This window comes from Pistacia vera, unplaced genomic scaffold (assembly GCF_008641045.1).
Source record: "Pistacia vera cultivar Batoury unplaced genomic scaffold, PisVer_v2 Contig282, whole genome shotgun sequence".
Classification (NCBI taxonomy): Eukaryota; Viridiplantae; Streptophyta; class Magnoliopsida; order Sapindales; family Anacardiaceae; genus Pistacia; species Pistacia vera.
The window spans coordinates 1-21,078 of NW_022196093.1; the positions used below are offsets into that span (position 1 = coordinate 1).

A 21,078-nucleotide genomic window follows, 5' to 3' on the forward strand; every position below is an offset into this window, starting at 1 on the left:
TTTGCTTTTCCATATAAGAAAAGAAGCAATAGGAATAAAAGTTAATAATGGGTAGTCACGTGTTATGTTGGTGATTTGGATAATGGGTATTGACTTTAAGACAGGAATAGGTCCCACACGTTTTGCCAGTATGGCTTTGGGTTGTTTGCGCGTGATTCACCTTCACCTTCACCTTCACCGCCCCAGTCCCCACCTGGCCTTTCAATTCTGTTATCGAGATTCTAATTCTACCCTTAAATTACTCATCCCATATATATTTTATTCTCTTATTAATTTATAGCATTTTAATAGTACTCTTTATTTTAAAAAATATATTTTATGTAAATAAAAAGTATTTTTATTAATTTATAATTATAAAAAATAAAATTTATATTCAAATCCAATGAACTGTTTAAATTAAACTTAATAATAAGAGAGAAAATTAATAATAAAATATATAAAAACTTGTAATTTATTAAATAAAATTAGAATAGAGAGTGAAATTTAACTCTCTAGATGAAGAAAATCAAACTTACTTTTTAATTTATATTTAAAGAATAAAGTATCTATTGAACTCTTGTTTTTATAGATAAATTATTTGTAATAAAAAGTTTGGATCATATAAAAAATTCTTTAGAGATGCTCTAATAAAATGCATAAAAATTTGTAATTTATTAAATAAAATAATGATAGAGAGTGAAATTTGATTTTATAAATATAGAGAATCAAACTCACTCTTTAATTTATATTTAAAGAATAAAGAATTTATTGGACTCTCGTTTTTATGGACAAACTTTTTATAATAAAGAGTTTGAGTCTTATAAAGAGTTATTTGAAGATGCTGTTATGAACTGTATGAAACTGTCTGTTGTGAGAGGAGAGGAGAGAGCCTTTGGAATTGGAATGACTGAATCACTTTACACATTTAGCTTTCTCATTTCTCTTTTACTAGGATGGTAGTTGGAGAAATTTAGTTAAAAAGTGATGTTCATTATGGTTTGCTCCAAAACCTAATCAATTTTAATAAAATACATCATCAGGATTGGGCCATTTTCTCTTATTACTTGCTTCCATAGTCAGATTAATCATTTTCAACCCTTCTATTTTACCTTGTCCTATTAATATTTTTTTTTTTTTTTTTTTTTTTTTTTTTTTNTGAAAAAAGCTTCACTTTTTTCTTCAATTTAAATTCCGTCTGTTAGGATCTAACTGGCAAATCCAGAATAATGTTGCTTAGCACAAAACATACATACAATGAAACAAATATAATTTATGGGCCACAAAGTGAAAAAAGCATTAAAAACAAGAAGCTTCAGCACAATAGCTGCCCATGTGCTGGCCAGAATTCCAAAAAGAGTAACTACTGAATTTAAAATATCAAAGATACAACTTCACAAAAACCATGAAACCAGAAGAAAAATACTTTATAAATACTGTAGGCCATCAATCATAGATAAAACCAAATTAGTGAAAAATAGGTACAAATATATTAAGCTAATACATAATCATGTCAATGAAAATCCACCTAAATGTTTTTGAGATGTACAAATAAAAAATTGGAATCCTCAAATCCGCATTCTTTTCTCCCTAGCAAAGACTCTTGCTTTCTCTTACAGTCATACCATCATGACTGATAAAATCAAATGACTAGTACTATTACATAAGTAAATAATGAGACTAAGGGTGATGTCCAACAGCTTTCCCACAAAGTAGAATGTTGGAGGGAGGGTCGTATTCATTAGCGAAGCTGCGGACTGCATTATAAACCTTGAGATAAAATTGTTGTCCAAGATATTGCCTTTCCCATATTGCAGACCTCACGTTCCACATACCTTGGTTATCTAAGGACACATATATAGCAGTCCAAGATCGTGGATAGACCTGCAAAGAAAATTCAAGTGCATGAGGAAAAATTATAAGTACCTAACAAAGAACTTAAATGAGCGTTAACTACATTTGACCACAATACATAAGCATTATATAGATGGATTTAAGCTGTAATTTTTATTACTCATTTGTCTTGAGTTTACAGAGTATAGTTTTAAATAAAAAAAGAAATAGTAGCATTATATACAAGCATGAAAACAGGTATAATTATTCTGACAATAGTAAACAATAGCAATGCATGCACAGAGTAAGGAAGCTAAGATCAATTAAGCTTTGGTTTAAGTTACCTGAGCTGTGTGTCTAGTAAGAGTGTCAACTAGATTGTAGGTCTTTTTCTTGTCTGCTGTCCACTGTCCAGAACCATAACTGTACATAATACAAAAGGAACGGTTAGAACCTACCCAACTGGCAAAAAGCAAATACAACTTGGCAATGAAAAGTTTGACTTACCCAACAACCCAAAAATCATAACCATCAAGATGCCAGGATTGCATGGTATTTTCATTGTTTTGAAAGACAACCTCGATGTACTCGTGAAGCGATGTTTGCAAAACAGAGGTACCTACAGTTGGGGAACCACCAGAGGGTGTACTTTGGATCGAATTCACACTGAAAACTCCAGGGATGTTAAAATAATCAGCAAGCTTCAGAGGGGTATCAGCGTTCACGTAAGAGACACCATTAACTGCATAACGCTGCTTTCCATTTATTAAAGATGCTGAGTTTGCCAGAACAATAGTCCTTGTTGTGGTTATATTTCCATAATGGAATGAGCCCTGAGGATTCGGCCTGGCAGCATTTGCTGTCAAATTCCACCTGCCATAAAAAAAGTTATTGTTTCAATTACTACAATGGCTTAGTTTTATTAAGTGAAAAATGTATATCAGAAGGTGTATCAATGCCACTGAGATATCTTCATTTAACGACATCATAAGTGCAAATCTAGGAGTAGCTAGTCCTAAAGAAAGCTAACATGTTTTTGTGCAACTGGGAGGATAGATAGCATAAATCTGCTTGTGTGAAACCTCCTATCTTCTAAAGTAATTTATACCTGAAAGTTCGGGCTTGCTGCATAGACCAATGTAGTTGGTTTGAAGGAGCAGCAGGCAAGGGTCCTGAAGCCGGGGCCTTAGAATTAGCATAGTGTAATACTGCAGTAGCTGTGAGAACCTGCTTGGTAAACCGTGTGGATGCAACAATGTAGTAGTCCTTTGGAGACTGATTTAAGGTTACCAAGACAGATAAAGATTGACCAACATGCACATCAAGTGAGTCATATATGTTCTGAATTGTGTGAGATCCTTCAACTTCAACTAGCTTCATTGTGTGGCCCTGAATCCTGAAGTTGAATGAAGTCGATAAGCCCACATTTGAGATCTTGAACATATAGGTTTTACCTGAAAGCAAAACAACCATTGTTGGTAAAGACATATATTGTAGGATGAAAATTACTTTTTCAAGGAATTAAAAATATAGTTAGTTAGATGCTAAGTATGACCTTGATCACCAGTGAAGGTGGTATGTGCCTGGCCATTTATAAGAACTCCATCAGGAAATGGAAGAGATTTCCCTGAGTCCAAAGTTTGTTGCAATGTCTGCAAGCATCAAGATGTTATAGTGAGTACGGTAAACATGATACAGAGAATTGAACAATGAATGGGAAGGACAAAATTTTGGGTTTAAACACCAAACCCGTCCAAGTTAAAAATTCAGCTTTAAGACATATATATAAATTAAAAATGCTTTGAGTGAAAGAAAAATTTGAAGCATACTTCAAACAAAACCTTCTAAGTTATAGTCTAAATTTTGACTATTTCTAAACCATCAAACAGTGCCCAAGATTTTCCCTCCAAAATGAAGATAATGCAATGCAATGTAATTTATGCAAATAAAAAAGATTCAACCTTAACTAACTAGCAGCATCTCTACACGTGATGCTTTCCTCCTGATATAAAAGAAATACAGAGCTACATAATGGATAAGATGCTGCTTAAAAACAATTAATGCGCACAAGTCAGAGTGAAAATACCACTCAAACTTTAACATATCACACCATTGCTTTTGCCTTTGCAAGAGTATTTATTGAACTGTTTATAACTTGCAAAGTGGCTGCATTTTAACTCGGTACTGAGAATATGTAGGTAAACAGACAACAATATTTTCCATCTTGTGTATTTCCACCAATATCAGCAAAAACCATAAACGTAGCAACTTTATCAAGAGCTTAGATAAAAGAAAAAAATAGCTCACCTTATGGTTAGTCTTGAACCAATCACCAATAAGTAAAGTGAAATCTCCATTGGGGGTAGGATAAGGGATTGGGATCCTTGGCCTCTGATAGACATTGAGTCCTCCATATCCTCCAGCAGCTCTGTGCATAAGAGTTGAAGGGAAATACGTGTAGGTTCCAATCTGATCCTTGGTTTGAAACTTATAGGTGTAGTTTGAGTTTGGGGGGATGGGACAATTGGTTCCCAATACTCCATCTTGCCATGAGTTCTTCCTTTGTTTAATACCATTCCTTTTAGTCACAAAACAAGCTCTCGGTAGTCATTACACAATGTCATATTTCCAGACACCACAATCAAGTGATTGGATATGGAAATAAATATAACAATATCATCACAAATGAAACAAAAGCCAGTCATTTTTATAGAGCTCTAGAAAGGGGTGGAGTTTTTCTCTCATTGTTTTGTCTATAATGCAGAGGAAGTGTAAGAAAAGCACAAAAGTTAAGCTTTCAAATCTCACATTCACTCTTATCAGATCTATACAGTATTAGCATATAGAGAAAAGAATGTACCACAATGGCCTTATCTAAGAAGAAATATAACATCAAAAGACGCACAGACAGAGGGAAAAACTCACCATGTCAAGAGGAAAGGTTGATCCAGCTTGTTAATAAGGTTAAGAATGATGTTATCATTAGTCACCACATCCAATCTAGGTCCAGGAAACTGACCATTGATAAGAATCACCTGCAATTTAAAAACTTTCAGAAACCCGAAGGAAACAAGATACAAACTGAGATATTCCAAAAGCACCAACAAATATAAAACAAACCTGTTGGGGAACGCCAAGAGGAGCAACGGTTCCATAAGTGACAGTCCAAGTGTAATACTTATATGGGTCATCCGCATTCACCAAAGAAACACTCAAAACAGCCAAAACTCCACAAATCAGATGGAGCAAGACTGCACTTGCCATTGTACCTGCTAAACGTGAGTGAGTTAAAATTGGCATATGAGCAGTCACCTTTCATGCTTGATATAGATTTAAAAAAGACAGAGATGTAGAACAGTACCAAATATGAATGTATTATTGAATCCCGCTCTAGTCTGTTCTGGGTCGCAATCTAAACAAGGAGTGAGCTTTTTATAAGCAGAGAGTGGGACAAAGCTATGAGTGAATAACAAATGTTACTTCATTTTTAGTAAAATCTTAGCACACCCAAAGGTTCCATAAAGTAGCAAAAGGCTGAATGACATTTTCCCACCCAAAGTTTGGCAAATATACTTTTCCCCCCCATTGTTAAAATACAAGACATTAGTTTTGACGACAAAAGGGCATTCTCGACAGTTTACACAATATATATTATTGGGTTAATATTGTTACACCCCTAAATTACAAACATATAACAATTATCTTCACCAACTTGAGAATTAGCCTTTTAAACCCCATATCTTCAATTTCTATAATCAAAATAGATGTTTTACTTTTAAAGTACACGTGTTTCTAAAAAAATTTAAAATTGTATATAGTAGATTAAAAATTATAATAATATTTGTCAATTAAATATTTATAAAAACTACAAAACAATATTTCATTAATGGTATATATTTTATGAAATTTATAAATATATAATTTCTAAAATAAGAAGAAAAAATTGAAATATTGTAAAAAAGAAGTAAAAATTTAAAATCTAAAAATTTAAAAATTCTGAAATTTAAAAGAAAAAACTGAAAAAAAAAAACCAATTGGCCAGAATCACACCTAACATTTTGGTTGAACCGCACCTAACTAGGTGTGATTTAGATAGTTTCACACCCGGCTAGGTGCAATTTAGTTGGAATTGCACTCAGCCTAGTGTGATTCAACCTGAGTCCAAGTGTGATTCAATCGAAATCATTGGGTGTGATTCCGATCAATTGTTTTTTTTCCAAATTTTTATAATTTTTTTTATTTTCAGATTTTTTTTTTAATAATTGACCTTATTTAAATTTTTTTAATTTATTAACATAAAACAAACTAGGTGTGAAAATACATTTAATAAAGCTTAGGTGGGAAAATGTTATTCAAATTATAGTATTTTCATAGCTTTACCCGTCTGGTAACAGATTCCATCGAGGGAGATTGACTGTGGATGGGAAAATGTTTTTTTCAAAGTTCATGGGTGGGGAAATGTACATTTGCCAAACTTCGGATTGGGAAAATATCATTTAGCCTAACAAAAATTCCCATTTTCAATAAATTATATAAAAAAATAATTCTGACGAAACAATTTTTTAGAAAGAGTCCCATTTTACCCTCACATTTATCATATTTTCATGATAAAAATAAAATTTTATGAATTTGAAAATGACAAATAATATTTATATTTTTTGTTATGTTATTATGTGAAATTATCAGGTGTCTTGTAGTATCGTTAAACCTGAAGGAGGTATTTGTAATGTTCGGCGCATTTGACGCGTTTCCGCGTTATCATAATTCATAATTGGTTGGTTGCTTCAAACCAAAGCTTATTTACCTCATTTCATTACACCTTTTTTCTAGAAGCCCCCTCTGATCCCGCCACTGATTCATTCCTTCCTTTTTCTTCTTTTTACTTTTATCTTTTGACTACCATTAAAATAAAACATTTTAGAAATTAATATTGATTGACATTTATTGCAGGAGGCAATAGTATTGATTGATATTGGTGGGGTAGTAATTGATGGGAGCAAGTTTGAAAAATGAATATGTGAAAGCATTCGATATTATATTTATATGGATTTCACATGCACCTCTGTAACCAATTCACATTCCCAATTTCGAAAAGCTTTGAAATTTTTGGCAGCTGTCTTTATATATATATTAAAAGTTTAAGGTATATATTAAAAGTTTTAAGATAAAATAAAATATTTATATAAAATTATTTAAAAGAATAATTTATATTTTAGAGTTGTTATCATATCTTTTAACTTACGGATACATTACTCGTTAATATGGACATTTTCTTGATAAAGTCAAAAGATTTCTAGCTTTTCAAGTATGTTTATAGCTTCTTAGTATGAAAATTTTGTATTTTTATACTATCGTCGTCATGATTATTTCTTTTTTCTTCTTGTCTAATTGTAACAATGATTTCTTATTCAGTTAAAACATATATGACTTTTTATTTATTTGGATGATTAAGGAAAACATATCAATTCTATTAGTGTGGTGAATTGTTGAATCTGATCACTTAATTCTATACTGATTCTTTAATTCTCCTTTGATTCTCTTCATCTACTTTATTTATAACTTGCAATTCATCGACATCGAAAGTCCTAATTTTGTAATGCTTGAAACAATTAGCAATAGTCTGTGGCTTCACATTAGTTTAACCATGTAACAACTGCATTTACAATTCCATCAAGAACATTTATCTTTATTGATTCCAAGACACGATCTTCTATTTGTTTTAAAAGCTGGCAATTGAAATCTTAATACTATTAAAACATGAATTGAAATCTTAATTATGTACTACTAAAATATGAATTATATAAAATAAAAAAAATTATAATTACATATCTATTAAGTTATAATCTCTTAATACTAATAAAATTAATTAATTACATTATTATGATTATTGAGAAGTTATATATATATATATCCTTTTAAAAACAATGATTCAACTATTTATGCATTATTATTATTATTATTATTATTTCAAAAAAATAAAAATAGCCGCACCTCGTGAACTATGTCACTTTTTGTCTTAGACCGTAGTCTAAATATGGACATAAAATCGACTTCAAAATCATCCCCATGTCTTAAAATAATAAATGCGAATTTTTGTATAAAGTTATTGTCAAAACAAAAGAATTAACAGCTAATCACAATTAAACACAAAAATTAAGATATTTTATGTCATTACTTGATGGTATATAACCCTAAAGACAATATTGTAAATGGGTCAAATATAAGTATCCAATTTTTATTTTTATTTTTGGTTATCGTTCAGACTAATTTACACGTATTTCAATTAATCTCCCATAACCTTTTAATAGTTATCTCTATTAGTACGAGACTCAAACTCAAGAATCTATATTGGATCCCTTTACTGTTTTACTTTCAAGCCATTCAATAATAATTATAAGTGTCCAATTGTCCAGGTAGAAGTTTTTTGAATTAATTGAAGTTTGGTCAGCCAATTTTCAATACAAACTAACATGGAATCAAATCAATCAATAATCCAACCTAACTAATACAAAATAAGAGATGTGTTCCCAAACAACCGCTTGGCTTCTCTCTTATCAAAATATTCACACAATTGGCTAGTCAACCGACATGTTTGTTCATTAATTAAGGGCAAAATAATTATGGTCATTTTGTTGTAAGATATATAAATCCAATGTATTCCTTGTTTTTTTATTTTCTATATCACCCCCTACCCTTTCGCTCAAAAATTTTTTTTTTTTTTAGTACATTCAATACTTTGGTTTTTAAAATAACTAATTATAAAAAAAGAGTGAATTAGTTAGTCCAGGCTGTTAATTAACTGTTTTGCTTTTCCATATAAGAAAAGAAGCAATAGGAATAAAAGTTAATAATGGGTAGTCACGTGTTATGTTGGTGATTTGGATAATGGGTTGACTTTAAGACAGGATAGGTCCCACACGTTTTGCCAGTTATGGCTTGGGTTGTTTTGCGCGTGATTCACCTTCACCTTCACCTTCACCGCCCCAGTCCCCACCTAGCCTTCAATTCTGTTATCGAGATTCTAATTCTACCCTTAAATTACTCATCCCATATATTTTTTCTCTCTTATTAATTATAATAAATATATAAAAACTTGTAATTTATTAAATAAAATTAGAATAGAGAGTGAAATTTAATTTTCTAGATATAGAAAGTCAAATTCACTTTTTAATTTATATTTAAAGAATAAAAAATCTATTGAACTCTTGTTTACAAACTCCTTGTAATAAAAAGTTTGGAGCATAAAAAATTTTTTGAAGATGCTCTAATAAATCTATAAAAACTTATAATTTATTAAATAAAATAGGGATAGAGAGTGAAATTTGACTTTATAAATAAGAAAGTCAAACTCACTCTTAATTTATATTTAAAGAATAAAGAATCTATTGGACTCTAGTTTTATGGATAAACTCTTTATAATAAGTTTGAGTAATATAAAGAATTTTTGAAGATGCTCTTATGAACTGTATGAAACTGTCCGTTGTGAGAGGAGAGGAGAGAAGAGAGCCTTTGGAATGGAATGACTGAATCACTTTACACATTTTGCTTCTCATTTCTCTTTTACTAGGATGGTAGTTGGAAGAATTTAGTTAAAAAGTGATGTTCATTATGATGTTTGCTCCAAAACCTAATCAATTTTAATAAAATACATCATCAGGATTGGGCCTTTTCTCTTATACTTGCTTCCATAGTCAGATTAATCATTGTCACCCTTCTATTTTACCTTGTCCCATTAATATTTTCACTGCTTTTTTTTTTTTTTTTTTTTTTTTTTTTTTTTTTTTTTTTTTTTTGTATACTTCTCTTTATCTCTCTTTTCATAATGGCCATACTTTTCCATGGGTTGAGTCACTTTGGAAAGAGAGCTCAACACTGCACTGGCCCGGTTTAACAAATGCCAGGCCCCGATTCTTCAGCGATTGGGTTTGATGAAAAAACTGCAGCAAGGCCCTCTTCGTTATAAATAGACTTGGATAAAATCAGCTCTATTGGGCCTCAACTCGGGTGTGTTCATGAATCAATGGAGAGATTTTCACGACTGTTGTTCTTCAAAGTTCAAAACCAGCTGCATCTTTATTTTGAGTAAGAATAAAATTGTATATTGCATGATATTTGTATTTCTCTTTTGAGGACATCTATTGATACTACAAGGTATCACATGACTCATACCATCTATCAATACATTACTGTAACATAATATTATGCCTAATTTATTGGCGGTCAGATTTATGCCACGCATCCCCAAGGTGTGTTGAAAGTTGATGGTCTGGATCCTCCCACGTGTCATCTCATTAGTGCTTGTCTTCTCTCAAGGTGATTACTATTAAAAACATGGGTTAAGCTATCATTAGCATGACTCGACTTGTTACAAGCATGGAGATTACTAACTCAGATCCTAATTAAGGGGGTTATGCGTGCAAGTAATCTCGTAACACCCACTCACAACCATTGTCAGATAAGTCAAGTACAAAAAGAGCCCACGACCTCCGTTCTAAGAGATTCTAGTATTAATAAAGTCAAAGAGAAAAATACATTGATATGTTCTAGAGAGAGTTTAAAGAGAATATGTCGCGAGAGCTGAATGTCCTTCATTTATCGTGCGAGTTTCCCTCTATAACCTCATTCAATCTTGTAACATCACTCAATAATAACCCAACAGTGGATGCAGGTTTGGTTTCCATACTGTCAAACCACTATAAAATCTCTTTTATTCTTTATTTTGTTACGCTGTTTTAACAACTTTGTTGGTTATCAATAACCATGTGTACATCTTACTTGGTCTCTTCCGAGGCTGGCTGAGTATCTCTGCTTGGTACTAATTATCGCATCAACACATAATATTTTAAATTAGTAAAGATTTCAAGATGTAATTTTAAACTAACATCCAATTGATTTTAATTAAAATTTCATTTAAGAAAAGAGATAAACAAGGTAGGGCGAGCCATTTTAGAACAAGAGATAAAATAGCATACTTTTGGGTTAGGTTATTTTAATACAAAATTTTTACACAAATTAATTATTCAAATCCTTGTCCATTAATTTAAAACAATCTAATGGTTGAAAAGGAGAAGTTAAAAATAGCTATAAGTCAATAACTTATAAGCCATTGGATTGTCTTGAATCAATTGATAAGAATATGTGTTGCATATTTGTATTAAAAATTTGTGTTATAATACTTTATCATATTTAAATACCACAAATTTATCCTTTCTTATCGTATTGCCTTTAGACTCAGCATAAGCATTTAAATGTCTGTCTTTATTTCTACCAAATATTCCAATACTTGTAATTACCAATTTACTTGAATACAAAATAAACTAATTCTCTTTTTAAATTTTTTTTTTTAAAAAAAAAAAAACACATACATCTTACACTATTACAAGAGATTTTATCATCCCATGAGGGAGATGACACATAATGTGGAATGAATGTAGGTAGATCCATTCCTGTGCGTCACTCATTTTTGTTATATCTAAATGCGGTGGGAATCATGATTTAAGATTTGAGTTCTCATCAGTCACGACAAGAGACTACGTACCTTCAACTTCATATAAATAAGAATAATATACCACCTGTGCTGTACGAGTACTGCATGGCCTCCACGTAACCTTATATTCCACACGTGTAAACCTTATTGTCCTCTCTCACCTTCACCCTCACCCTAGATTAAACATACCGCACCAAACTTTCGGACAGGAACTGAACAATACTTTTAATTTATCTCCAACTAGAGTTCATCTTCATTTTCGTATAGTTTTTCAGTATGGATGCTAGTGCTACAGAACAATCATCTTCACCTACAGCCCCAGTCATATCGTCAGGTAATTTAATTAAGCTACCTGTATATAGCACATTAAGGCCAAGAGTTTGATAACTAATTAAATAACTTTCAATCTTACTAATTAATATATCCAGATGTTTGGAGAGATATATTCCTATGGAGAAGAAAGAATCTGAGTTTAAGCGTTTTCCTCACGTCAACAGTAATTTGGGTATTGCTTGAAGTCTATCACTTTAACTTTGTCACTGTTGTTTCATGGGTGGCCATGGCCATTACTACTTTACTCTTCCTATGGGGAAACATACGGAAACTTCTCGGCAAGTAAGTGAGACAGGTTTTATATATATGTCTAATAATCTCTTTAATAGTTGTTTTCTCTTTCATGGTTTTGGTGTACTTTTGGTTTCAGAGTGCCACCAAACATGTCAGGACTAGAAATCTCAGAGCAGTCAGCTTTGGAGGTTGCGAATGCATGTCGAGGAATTGTTGAAGAAGTACTGAAATGGATGTTCCATGTGAGTGTTGACAGAGGGTGGTTTGTGTTTGTTCAAGTAGTTGCTGGATTGTTATTGCTCTCCTATGTAGGAACCGTCTTCTCTCTGCTTACACTTCTTTACATAGGTACTCTCTTGCTTTGAACAACTAACACAATCGATCCTATAAATAATTCAATACACAATTCTTTCTATAAATGTGGTTTTTGGTGTTCTTAATTTGCAGGTGTCATGATGGGCATGACAGTTCCAGTGAGTTATAAAAAGTACGAGGATAAAATAAAAAGCGGTGGGGAGTGCCTGAAAGTGAAGTCCAGGAGATTTTATGACATGATTGACGACAAGGTAATCAAGAATATGAAGAACAAGATTGTCAAAGAAGAGAAGGAGAAGAAGATTAAGTAAAATCTTTTTTACAAGAGTAGTGTATAATACAATCTCCTTAATGAAATTGGTAGCTTTTTAGCAACTGCACTAATTAAAATTTAAAAAAAACAAGAATGTTGTCAGTTGCTAATATATCTTAAATCAAACCTTGATATTAATAATTACACCAATGCTGTGCTATTTTTTCCTGGGCCTTAAAGTTTAATCTAAGTCTATGTAAATCTGCTGCCACAAAGTATTAATCGTTTTTATCTAATTAAAGAATGGATAACTCATCTCGTGGATCCGTGGCGCAATGGTAGCGCGTCTGACTCCAGATCAGAAGGTTGCGTGTTCGATTCACGTCGGGTTCAACTCCCCTCTTTTATTAGACAAAAGGATTTTCTTCTTCTTACTATAATTATTTTTAAATTCCCGATCATTTTTGCGGAGGGATTTTGGACTGGCTATTTAGATTATAGATCACAGCAAGGTTTTAAAACCCGGTCCGGTCCGGCCGGTTAAACCGGTTCGACCGGGACCCAGCCATTAAACCGGATTGATTTAACATAAAATCCGGATGATCTAATTCATCGGAATAACCCGCGGTTAGACCGGTTTACTGTATTGACCCATTGGTCCAACCGATTTTAGAAAAGAACCGGGTCAACTCTAACCACTCCTTAATTGCGATTTTTTAAACGGTTTTCCCAATTTTTCATTCTTTCAAGCCCTAACCCATATTTGCACTCTTCCATTTGTCTATTTCTTCATTTCTTGGTCGATTTTTTCGTTTCATCTCTTAGCTCTTTCATTTCCACTTCAGCGAAAGCTTTTGTTTCATCTTCATTTCTTCTCATCTTCGGCAGCAGTTCCAGCCACCATCGGAGGTACTGTCATTTAATCTATTTTCGATTGATTCCTTATGAGTTATGAGGAGAAGCATGGAGTAGAGAAGGAGGGTACTGGAAGAGTGGAAGTAACTTGCAGAAGTGATTCTCTCTCCCATAGAAGATGACTGTTCAAGTCAAACAAACAACACCCATCGAAATCAAAATAAAAACACAAGAACAAGAAGAAGAAAAAGAGCAATACCCAGATAACAAAACATGAAAAAAAGAAGGAGAAGACATACTTGAGCGATGAAGAAAGAGAGGAAGGGGGCAGATAGATGTCTTGTCGCCTCTCTCTCTTTGTTTCTTTTTTAATTTTTATTTGGTGGAAGCGTGTAGGGAAGGGATTAATTTTTTACCTTAATCTATCCTCACTTTCAAATGATTTTGGATGGGTACAACCTGTTTCAAGTCCCAATATAATATCCTATTTAATTATTCTTTAAAATCAATAAGTAGATTTCTTTTTTTTTTTAACTTTTTTTTTCTTGATGATTTTTCTGGAATTTTTTTTAATATCATCATGCTGATGTCATCACCGGTTGAACCGGTCGACCTGAGACCCGGTCACTTTGCCGGGTTGCACCCCGGATCGGTTTTTAAAACATTGGATCACAGCATGATTGAAGCAAGATGTATATATCATTGTACCTCTTGAAGTTATTTAAGAATGGATATTTTGATGTAAATGTAAAAGAAAAAATCTTTTGGTGACATGAATTATCTAGGAATTCGTAATCAATCGATGGTGAACTAAGAATGAAAGTATTGTGAATGAAAATAAATGGAATGAGAATTTGTAATTAGAAATAGATAGAATGAAAATATTATTAATGAAAATCAATGAATTCAAAATATTGTGTGTGATTTTTCCTTCAAGCTTAGAGAATTATGAGTTTGTAGCTCGATCTAGAACTAATTATACTCAATCGATTGTCCGACCTAGCATAAGCTCGTCGAGTCATAGCGCGACCTAGCACAAGCTAGTCGCGATCAAACCTTACAGTTGTTCAACCAACTCATAGATAACTTCAGATCCCGGGTATCTCGGAAATGATCATATCGACAACAATTTTTGCGCAATCACAACGCTCAATTACAAGAATATCGGAGTTGCATTTCAAATTTAATTATAATTTTTTTATTTTCGCTATTTCCTTTGTACAAAATCTGTATATAAACCTCCTCCAACGATGAGAAAAGGGTTAACAAATTATTCTAGGATTGTTATTGTAAGCTTTCACAGTAAATACAAAAACAGTGGACGTAGACTCAAGAGTATAACTTGCCGAACCACTTTAAAAACAGATTGTGCCATTTTCTTTATTGCATTTTACCGTTTATACATTGTTGATTACCCGTAATCACGTACAAATCAGTTTCGATCTCGTCAAGGTCGATATGATCACTCTAATTAGTGTATTTTTGGATCAACACAAAATATTATAATATTATTTATTTGCTTGTAACAAAGAATATTGATGAAATAGAAAACTTTTTTTTTTTTTTTTTTAGACTCTCATAAAATTTAACTATTTTAAATTTTTTTTGTTCAAAAAATAAAAAATCTTAAAACTGTTATCTGCCAATCAAAGTCATCGGACAACGACATTCTAGTTTGACATGTTAAGTCATGATTGTTGGTGATGGTTTTTTTTTTTTTTTTTTTTTGGTATTCAAGAGTGTCCGAATCAGTTTGCATGCACTTCAACCAATCTATCGGGACCTTGAAGTTAATAGTCAATTAAGCCTTTAACGGCTATCCCTTATTAGTAGTTGTAGAGATTCGAATCCAAGACTTCTTCAATAATACATCCAAGAGTCCTAAACGAACCGTCAAACTATCTTTACTCTTCTAAAAGAGTCTATACAATAAAGCTAAATGAGGATTTTGGAAAGAAAAAAAAAAAAAAAAAAAAAAAAAGGGAGAACTCTCTTTGATATTACATATCTAATTATGAACCTTATGGGACGAGGGTAAGGAAATTAACATTGATAGTAAGTAGATATTTTGCCTATAAGCAAATAATAAAAAGTCTGGAAAGGTGAATAAGCCAATAATTATATTGTTCCTCCGAGGAATATATCCTCAAATTTTAATCATAAACATTCTATGCAAAAATCAATTTCTTCTTGTACTTACAACCGACAACATTATCTAATTGATTATTTTCTAGTTGCTAGACCTGCAAATATCCAATAAATAAATAATACGTATTAATTGGAGTGAAAAAATATTTCAACACAACAGAGCTTGAATGAATCCAGCAGTTCTAGGATGACCAAGTACAATTAGCATTTTAATAATTAAATTAATTAATGTAATCACATTTTCGGGTCGTATATAGGTAAGGTATTGTCAAATCTCTTAATATAAATTGCTGCCTCTTGAAGCCTTTTTCTTCATTAGGGAATTCTATGTCAATGAATCAAATTAATATTTGAATGAATTAGCAAGAGTACTAGGTTTCGTTTCTTAAAGAGGTTGTTTGTTTTGTTGCCTTCACAAATGCCAGGAATCGAAGATCTCGTTGCAGGGGCTGCTCTAGGAGTTGCATTTCAACTGCTATGCGATGAGATTAAAGGCGCCAAGGCTAAGTCCAACAAATTCAAATCCATTCTAGAAAGCTCGGAAAGCACTCTCAAGTTACTAACTCCTAAGACCATTGAACTGGAGAAATTTAATGAAGAGCTTATGGACAACTCAAGAGAGGAGATTCATTTATTACTTGGGACAGTGGAGAAAGCAAGACAACTTGTTTCTACTTGCTCAGAGATCCCATGGTGGAACAAGGTGAAGAGGTACAGGTACACAAGAGGCTTGTCCAACTGGATCCATCTCTATCTAAGCTTTTAAATGTTGAGTTCCAGGCTGCACAATCGCTTGATATCTTGAGAATCTTAGCTGAGGTTACTGAAATGAACCAGAAACTGGATCCAATGAATCTGCATGACAATTATTATTACGCAATATCAAAAGGAAAATCATCCAATTACACAGCTGGGACGCCAAGAGAGGATAAAGAGGAGTACTCATCGAACTCAAGTGAGGGTAAACCAAAACCAAGGTTCGAACTAAAATACAAAAGACGGAAAGAAGTAAAACGCGTACTAGAATTCGCATTAGGTGATCACTGAATCAAGACTATATATGAGTGTACAACAAACGCAAACATGTCTTAAGAAATTAATGCACTTAATTTTCTTTTTATTTTGTTTCTCAAATAACAGTGCAAATCCCCAATACCTGGACATTATGTAATTAGATCGGGTGTTGTATTAGCCATTCTAATGTTGAAAAGGTATTATATACATGGTTATCAAATCGTGTATCGTATCGTGTATCGAAAACCTAATTTTTTGAATCCTGTATCGCGTATCGTAAGATACGCCTTTTTTAAAAAAATTAATAAAATAATCAAAATTTTCTAAAAATTAATATAATCCCCAAGATTAATTAAAGAATTTTGTGTTATTATTAACTTTAAATTACGGTATTACATAATCAAAATTAATCACAAAATTCCAAGATCAATGTCAATATCTATATCTCCATTTATATTATTATTATCATGTAAAATGGGTAATACATATTCCTTTTCACTTTCTTCATGCAAAATAGGTAAATTTGGACAGGTTTTAGTGAATCGGGTTGGGTGACCCGGTTTCAACCCGAATTTTTTTTTGGACCTTTGGCCCAAATTAATAAAGTCGTATCGATATTTTTAAGGATACGAATGGATACGTATCGTATCGTAGGATACATATCAATGTATCTAATGGTTTAGGATACACTCTCTAATACGTATCGTTGGCGACCTGTATCGAATAGTATCGTATGATACGTATCGAGTATCGTAGGATACTAACAACCATGATTATATATGCAGGGGCAGATTTAATGAATGATGAGTGGGGACCATGGCCCTACTCAATTTTTTAAAAATTTCAGATTTTCTATTTCTATTTCTATTTATTTAAATTTTATCCTTATAAATCTTAGAGATTTTAAGAACGGAATAGCCGGCCCCCACGGTAAGTTTGGATTTTGTTTTTGTAAAACCCCCATTTTTAATTCTAATATATTTAGTACATATTCTTTGTAATTTTTATTTTTATGCAAGGGGATCTATTAGTTTTTAAAAATTTTATTGGGAGTGAAAATGAAAGGAATAAGAGCTATTGGGTTTGCACGTAATGGTTTAAATCCTGAACAAAGGAGTGAAGCATGTAATCTATTTAGGGGTGAAAATCATGTCGAGCCACTCAAACTATACTTGATGTTGGCTTGAACTCGACTTCGCATTAGTCAAGTCGAGTTCGAGTAGTTAATCGAGTAAAACTTGATTCAATATATTCGCGAGTATTTCCAAGCTCGATGGTTAAGTTAATAGTTTTTAAAGTAATAGGGGTCATATGGAATTTAAAAGTTATAAAATTTGTAAATCCACCCCTGTTAGATGAGCTTGAAATCGAGTTCGAACTTGAACTCGATTAAAACTCAAAAAAAGCTCGATATTATACGAACTTGAATTCAAACTCGATTTCCAATTTCAAGTACCAAGTTCGAGTTTGAACTTGATTTCTCAGGTTTGATCAAGCTTGAACTCGAACTTGAACTCGGTACTATAGAGATCGAGTTGAGTTCGATTTACCAAATACTCGACTTGATTTGATTTCACCCCTAAATCTATTAGATGTAATCTATTCCTTTGATTTTGCATTTTGCTTCCATATGATGAAAAGTATATTGGCAATTACTAATGAGTTGTCACAAGCATTGCAGAGAAAAGATCAAGACATTGTAAATGCTATGACCCTAGTCAAAGTCTCCAAAACAACGGTTACAATTGTTGAGAGATGAAGGATGGAAATCTTTGTTGAGTGAAATTTCTTCATTTTGCTAAAAACATGATATTGTCATTTTGAATATGGATGATATGTTTGCAATTCGAAGGCAGCCACGACGAAGAGTTGAGCACATGAAAAATTTGCATCATTATCGAGTTGAATTGTTTTATACAGTGATAGATATGCAACTTCAAGAACTTAACACTCGTTTCACTAAGGTTAGTATTGAGCTGCTTCTTTGTATGACATGTTTAGATCCAAGTATTTCATTCTCTGCTTTTGACAAACATAAGTTGATCCGTTTTGCCCAGTTTTATCCAATTGATTTTTCTGCATTTGAGTTGATGGTACTTGAGAACCATACTAGGACTTATGTTATTGACAGACGTTCTTGTGATGAATTTTGTTGAATTAGAAGGAATTGGTGATTTGGCTAAGATTTTAGTTCAGTTTAAAAAAGACATTTTGTATCCGTTGGTGTATAAGCTTGTGAAACTTGCATTGGTTTTACTAGTTGCGACTGTGATCGTTGAAATGACTTTTTCTGCAATGAATCTTGCGAAAAGTTGGTTACGCAATCGAATGAGAAATCAATGGATGAATGATTGTTTGGTCACCTATATTGAGAAAGATGTATTTGATACAGTTGATGATGAGATAATTATCCAACATTTTCAGAATATGAAAACTCGTTAAGGACAATTGTAGAAAAATTGTTTTATTTTTACAAAAATTGTATTTTTTGAAGATATTTATTTATATTTTGTAACTTTTTGTTAAAGCTTATCATAATTAAAAAAAAAAAATGTATGAATATAATTGGTTTTAATTTTTTTTTGTTTATTTTTTGCCTCCATCGATTAAAATTCCTAGATCCGCTACTGTATATATGATTAGTCATATAATTAACTTAAATGTTACTGTAAAATGGCGTGAAGACTGGTTACATTTTTTGCAGTCCGTGGTAGAGGTAAATGAATAGTAAGACATGGTACACAGATCTCTTAAAAAATACGCGTAGAGTCGGTGAGTGCACAATTTAACAAGTCAACACTCGAAGGAGTCGAGATTTTATAAGCGAATTGGAGCTAAACATATGACGCACATATAAAATTCAACAAGAAAATGGAGAAAATAATGTAAGCAAGAAGTAGTTATTATAGTTAAACAGATTTATTTTATTAAATTCTGGTTTAATACTAGGTTACAGCTACAGTATAGTTTTAACTGATTACTTTATTGACTTCCTCTCAGTTGATTACTCCACCACTTGAATCGTTTTTTCTAGGCAAGGTTTTCAATGGTGGTTAGACCTGGTCCGTTACTTTAAAAGGAGAATTAGAGTTGACGGATCCATTGTCAAAGAAGGATTTTTGTTGCAAACAATCTTCTTAAATGACAGAAGAAAGAGTAATGTTACATTTACACCACTCTTTTATACTATTTTTATTACATCATTATGTGACATATGCTACAACCACACAAATTCTATTATAATATTAAAAAATTTAAATAATTAAAAATTTGTATGATTGTGACATATGCCACATCATGATATAATGAAAATGATGTAAAAAAGTGATGTAAACGTAGGATTACTCTTCTGTTAAATTTCATAATCCTGATCTTCATTCTGCTGACTGAAGATCGAGTTAATCAGTTTAACTATTATTTAAGGACAATTATTTCAAAGACCAGTTTGGTCCTTATTATTTTAAAATACTACTATATTAGTCCTTTGGCTCAATAAAAGGTTAATTACTATTTAATTTATATTGAAATGAAGGAAATACCCTCTTTCAAACTTATTAAAATTTTATTAAACACTGATATAAAAATTCATTTAAAAAAATGGGCAATAAAATTATATATAAAAACAAAAAATTACACATTGCACATTTGAAAAAAACAAAATCATATAAATGTGATGAATTCATAGACTATAATATGTTTATTTAATTTGAATTTGTAGTATGTAATATGTTTATTTAATTTAATATTGTTTGTGTAAATAATTTTCTTTTTTAAAAAGGGCATTTTTGTCATTTCACTACAAATTTAACAATGAACTAAGCTCTTATTAAGTTAGGGGACTAAAACAGTAGTATTTTGAAAAAAGATACACTAAAGATCCCCAAAGAAGGCTGCCAACGCGTATGCAAGAAATGTCCACAAACAGTTTCTAGACGACCAAATAAGCTGGACAGTTGTACTACCTAATTTGTCAAATATTTGATGTTTCCATGCAGATGCAATGAAGACCTAGAAACAGTAATCTACAGTTGTTACTTACTAAGCACTGATATTGATATTTCTGAAGTTTCTAAGTATATTCAGTGAAGAATTGAACAGGTCAGTTCCTTAAGGAGTACGTCTAAATAGACAGCTTCCTCATTATAAATAGAGAGATAAAGTGTAAAGTACTAACAATGTGCTAAATATGGCCGAAGGAGTTATTTCACAGGTTGCTGGAGAAGCTGTCAAGGGAATATGCAGAAACATATTGCAGGCAGCCAAAAGGATCATTAAATTTGAGTCCATCGTTAAAGACCTTGGAGCCACGATCGAATCTTTGGCTCCAAGGATCAATAGGATTGCTCAACTAAAAGAGACACATCAGTATCTAGAGGATGAAATCTGCAAGTTGATGCTGCAATTGAATCAAGCTTAGGAGCTCATTAACAGGTGCGCAAGGGACGTCGCCTGGTGGAACTACTGTAAGAAGTACAGGTACTCAAAGAAGCTCCTTGAATTGGACGCTTCTCTCAGTAAGTCGTTGATGGATTTGCCACTATTAATATGGGAGGATACTCCACAAATTCTAGATGAGATTATCAAACTGAATGAGAAATTGGACAGAATCGTACATGAAAGGAATGCTTAT

The 21,078-nt window shown here is 32.2% G+C and overlaps 2 protein-coding genes, 1 non-coding gene and 1 pseudogene across 4 annotated transcripts; 3 read left to right on the forward strand and 1 right to left on the reverse strand.

The window, feature by feature from the left end:
• Positions 1–1,384: 1,384 nt before the first annotated feature.
• LOC116134088 (L-ascorbate oxidase homolog) lies at positions 1,385–5,278 on the reverse strand. Of its 2 annotated transcripts, none has more exons than XM_031419756.1 (9): positions 5,171–5,278; positions 4,930–5,078; positions 4,735–4,844; positions 4,117–4,387; positions 3,365–3,461; positions 2,918–3,263; positions 2,317–2,682; positions 2,154–2,232; positions 1,385–1,860 (listed from the first exon to the last, which is right to left on the reverse strand). In XM_031419756.1, the coding sequence occupies exons 2-9, from the start codon at positions 5,071–5,073 to the stop codon at positions 1,657–1,659; spliced, it is 1,617 nt and encodes a 538-aa protein (XP_031275616.1). In that variant the 5' UTR covers positions 5,074–5,078; positions 5,171–5,278; the 3' UTR covers positions 1,385–1,656. The 2 variants fall into 2 exon arrangements, with proteins under 2 accessions (XP_031275616.1, XP_031275617.1); XM_031419757.1 differs by having other exon boundaries at positions 4,930–5,081; positions 5,171–5,259.
• A 6,163-nt stretch (positions 5,279–11,441) lies between these two features.
• Positions 11,442–12,532, forward strand: LOC116134068 (reticulon-like protein B13). Its single transcript, XM_031419711.1, has 4 exons — positions 11,442–11,630; positions 11,725–11,911; positions 12,000–12,211; positions 12,311–12,532. The coding sequence occupies exons 1-4, from the start codon at positions 11,573–11,575 to the stop codon at positions 12,487–12,489; spliced, it is 636 nt and encodes a 211-aa protein (XP_031275571.1). The 5' UTR covers positions 11,442–11,572; the 3' UTR covers positions 12,490–12,532.
• A 220-nt stretch (positions 12,533–12,752) lies between these two features.
• Positions 12,753–12,824, forward strand: TRNAW-CCA. The gene has a single exon. It is a non-coding gene; the product is annotated as a tRNA-Trp (tRNA).
• Positions 12,825–15,852: 3,028 nt separating this feature from the next.
• On the forward strand, positions 15,853–16,481 carry LOC116134082 (annotated as a pseudogene).
• The last annotated feature ends 4,597 nt before the right edge of the window (positions 16,482–21,078 follow it).

Coding starts and splice junctions, on each gene's coding strand:
- LOC116134088 (XM_031419756.1), bottom strand. CDS start 5,073: ATGGCAAGTGCAGTCTTGCTCCATCTGATTTGTGGAGTTTTGGCTGTT. Junction 3,264..3,364: donor CACCTTCACTGGTGATCAAG/GTCATACTTAGC, acceptor TTTTGCTTTCAG/GTAAAACCTATATGTTCAAG. Junction 2,233..2,316: donor TATGATTTTTGGGTTGTTGG/GTAAGTCAAACT, acceptor TATTATGTACAG/TTATGGTTCTGGACAGTGGA.
- LOC116134068 (XM_031419711.1), top strand. CDS start 11,573: ATGGATGCTAGTGCTACAGAACAATCATCTTCACCTACAGCCCCAGTC. Junction 11,631..11,724: donor AGCCCCAGTCATATCGTCAG/GTAATTTAATTA, acceptor TAATATATCCAG/ATGTTTGGAGAGATATATTC. Junction 12,212..12,310: donor GCTTACACTTCTTTACATAG/GTACTCTCTTGC, acceptor CTTAATTTGCAG/GTGTCATGATGGGCATGACA.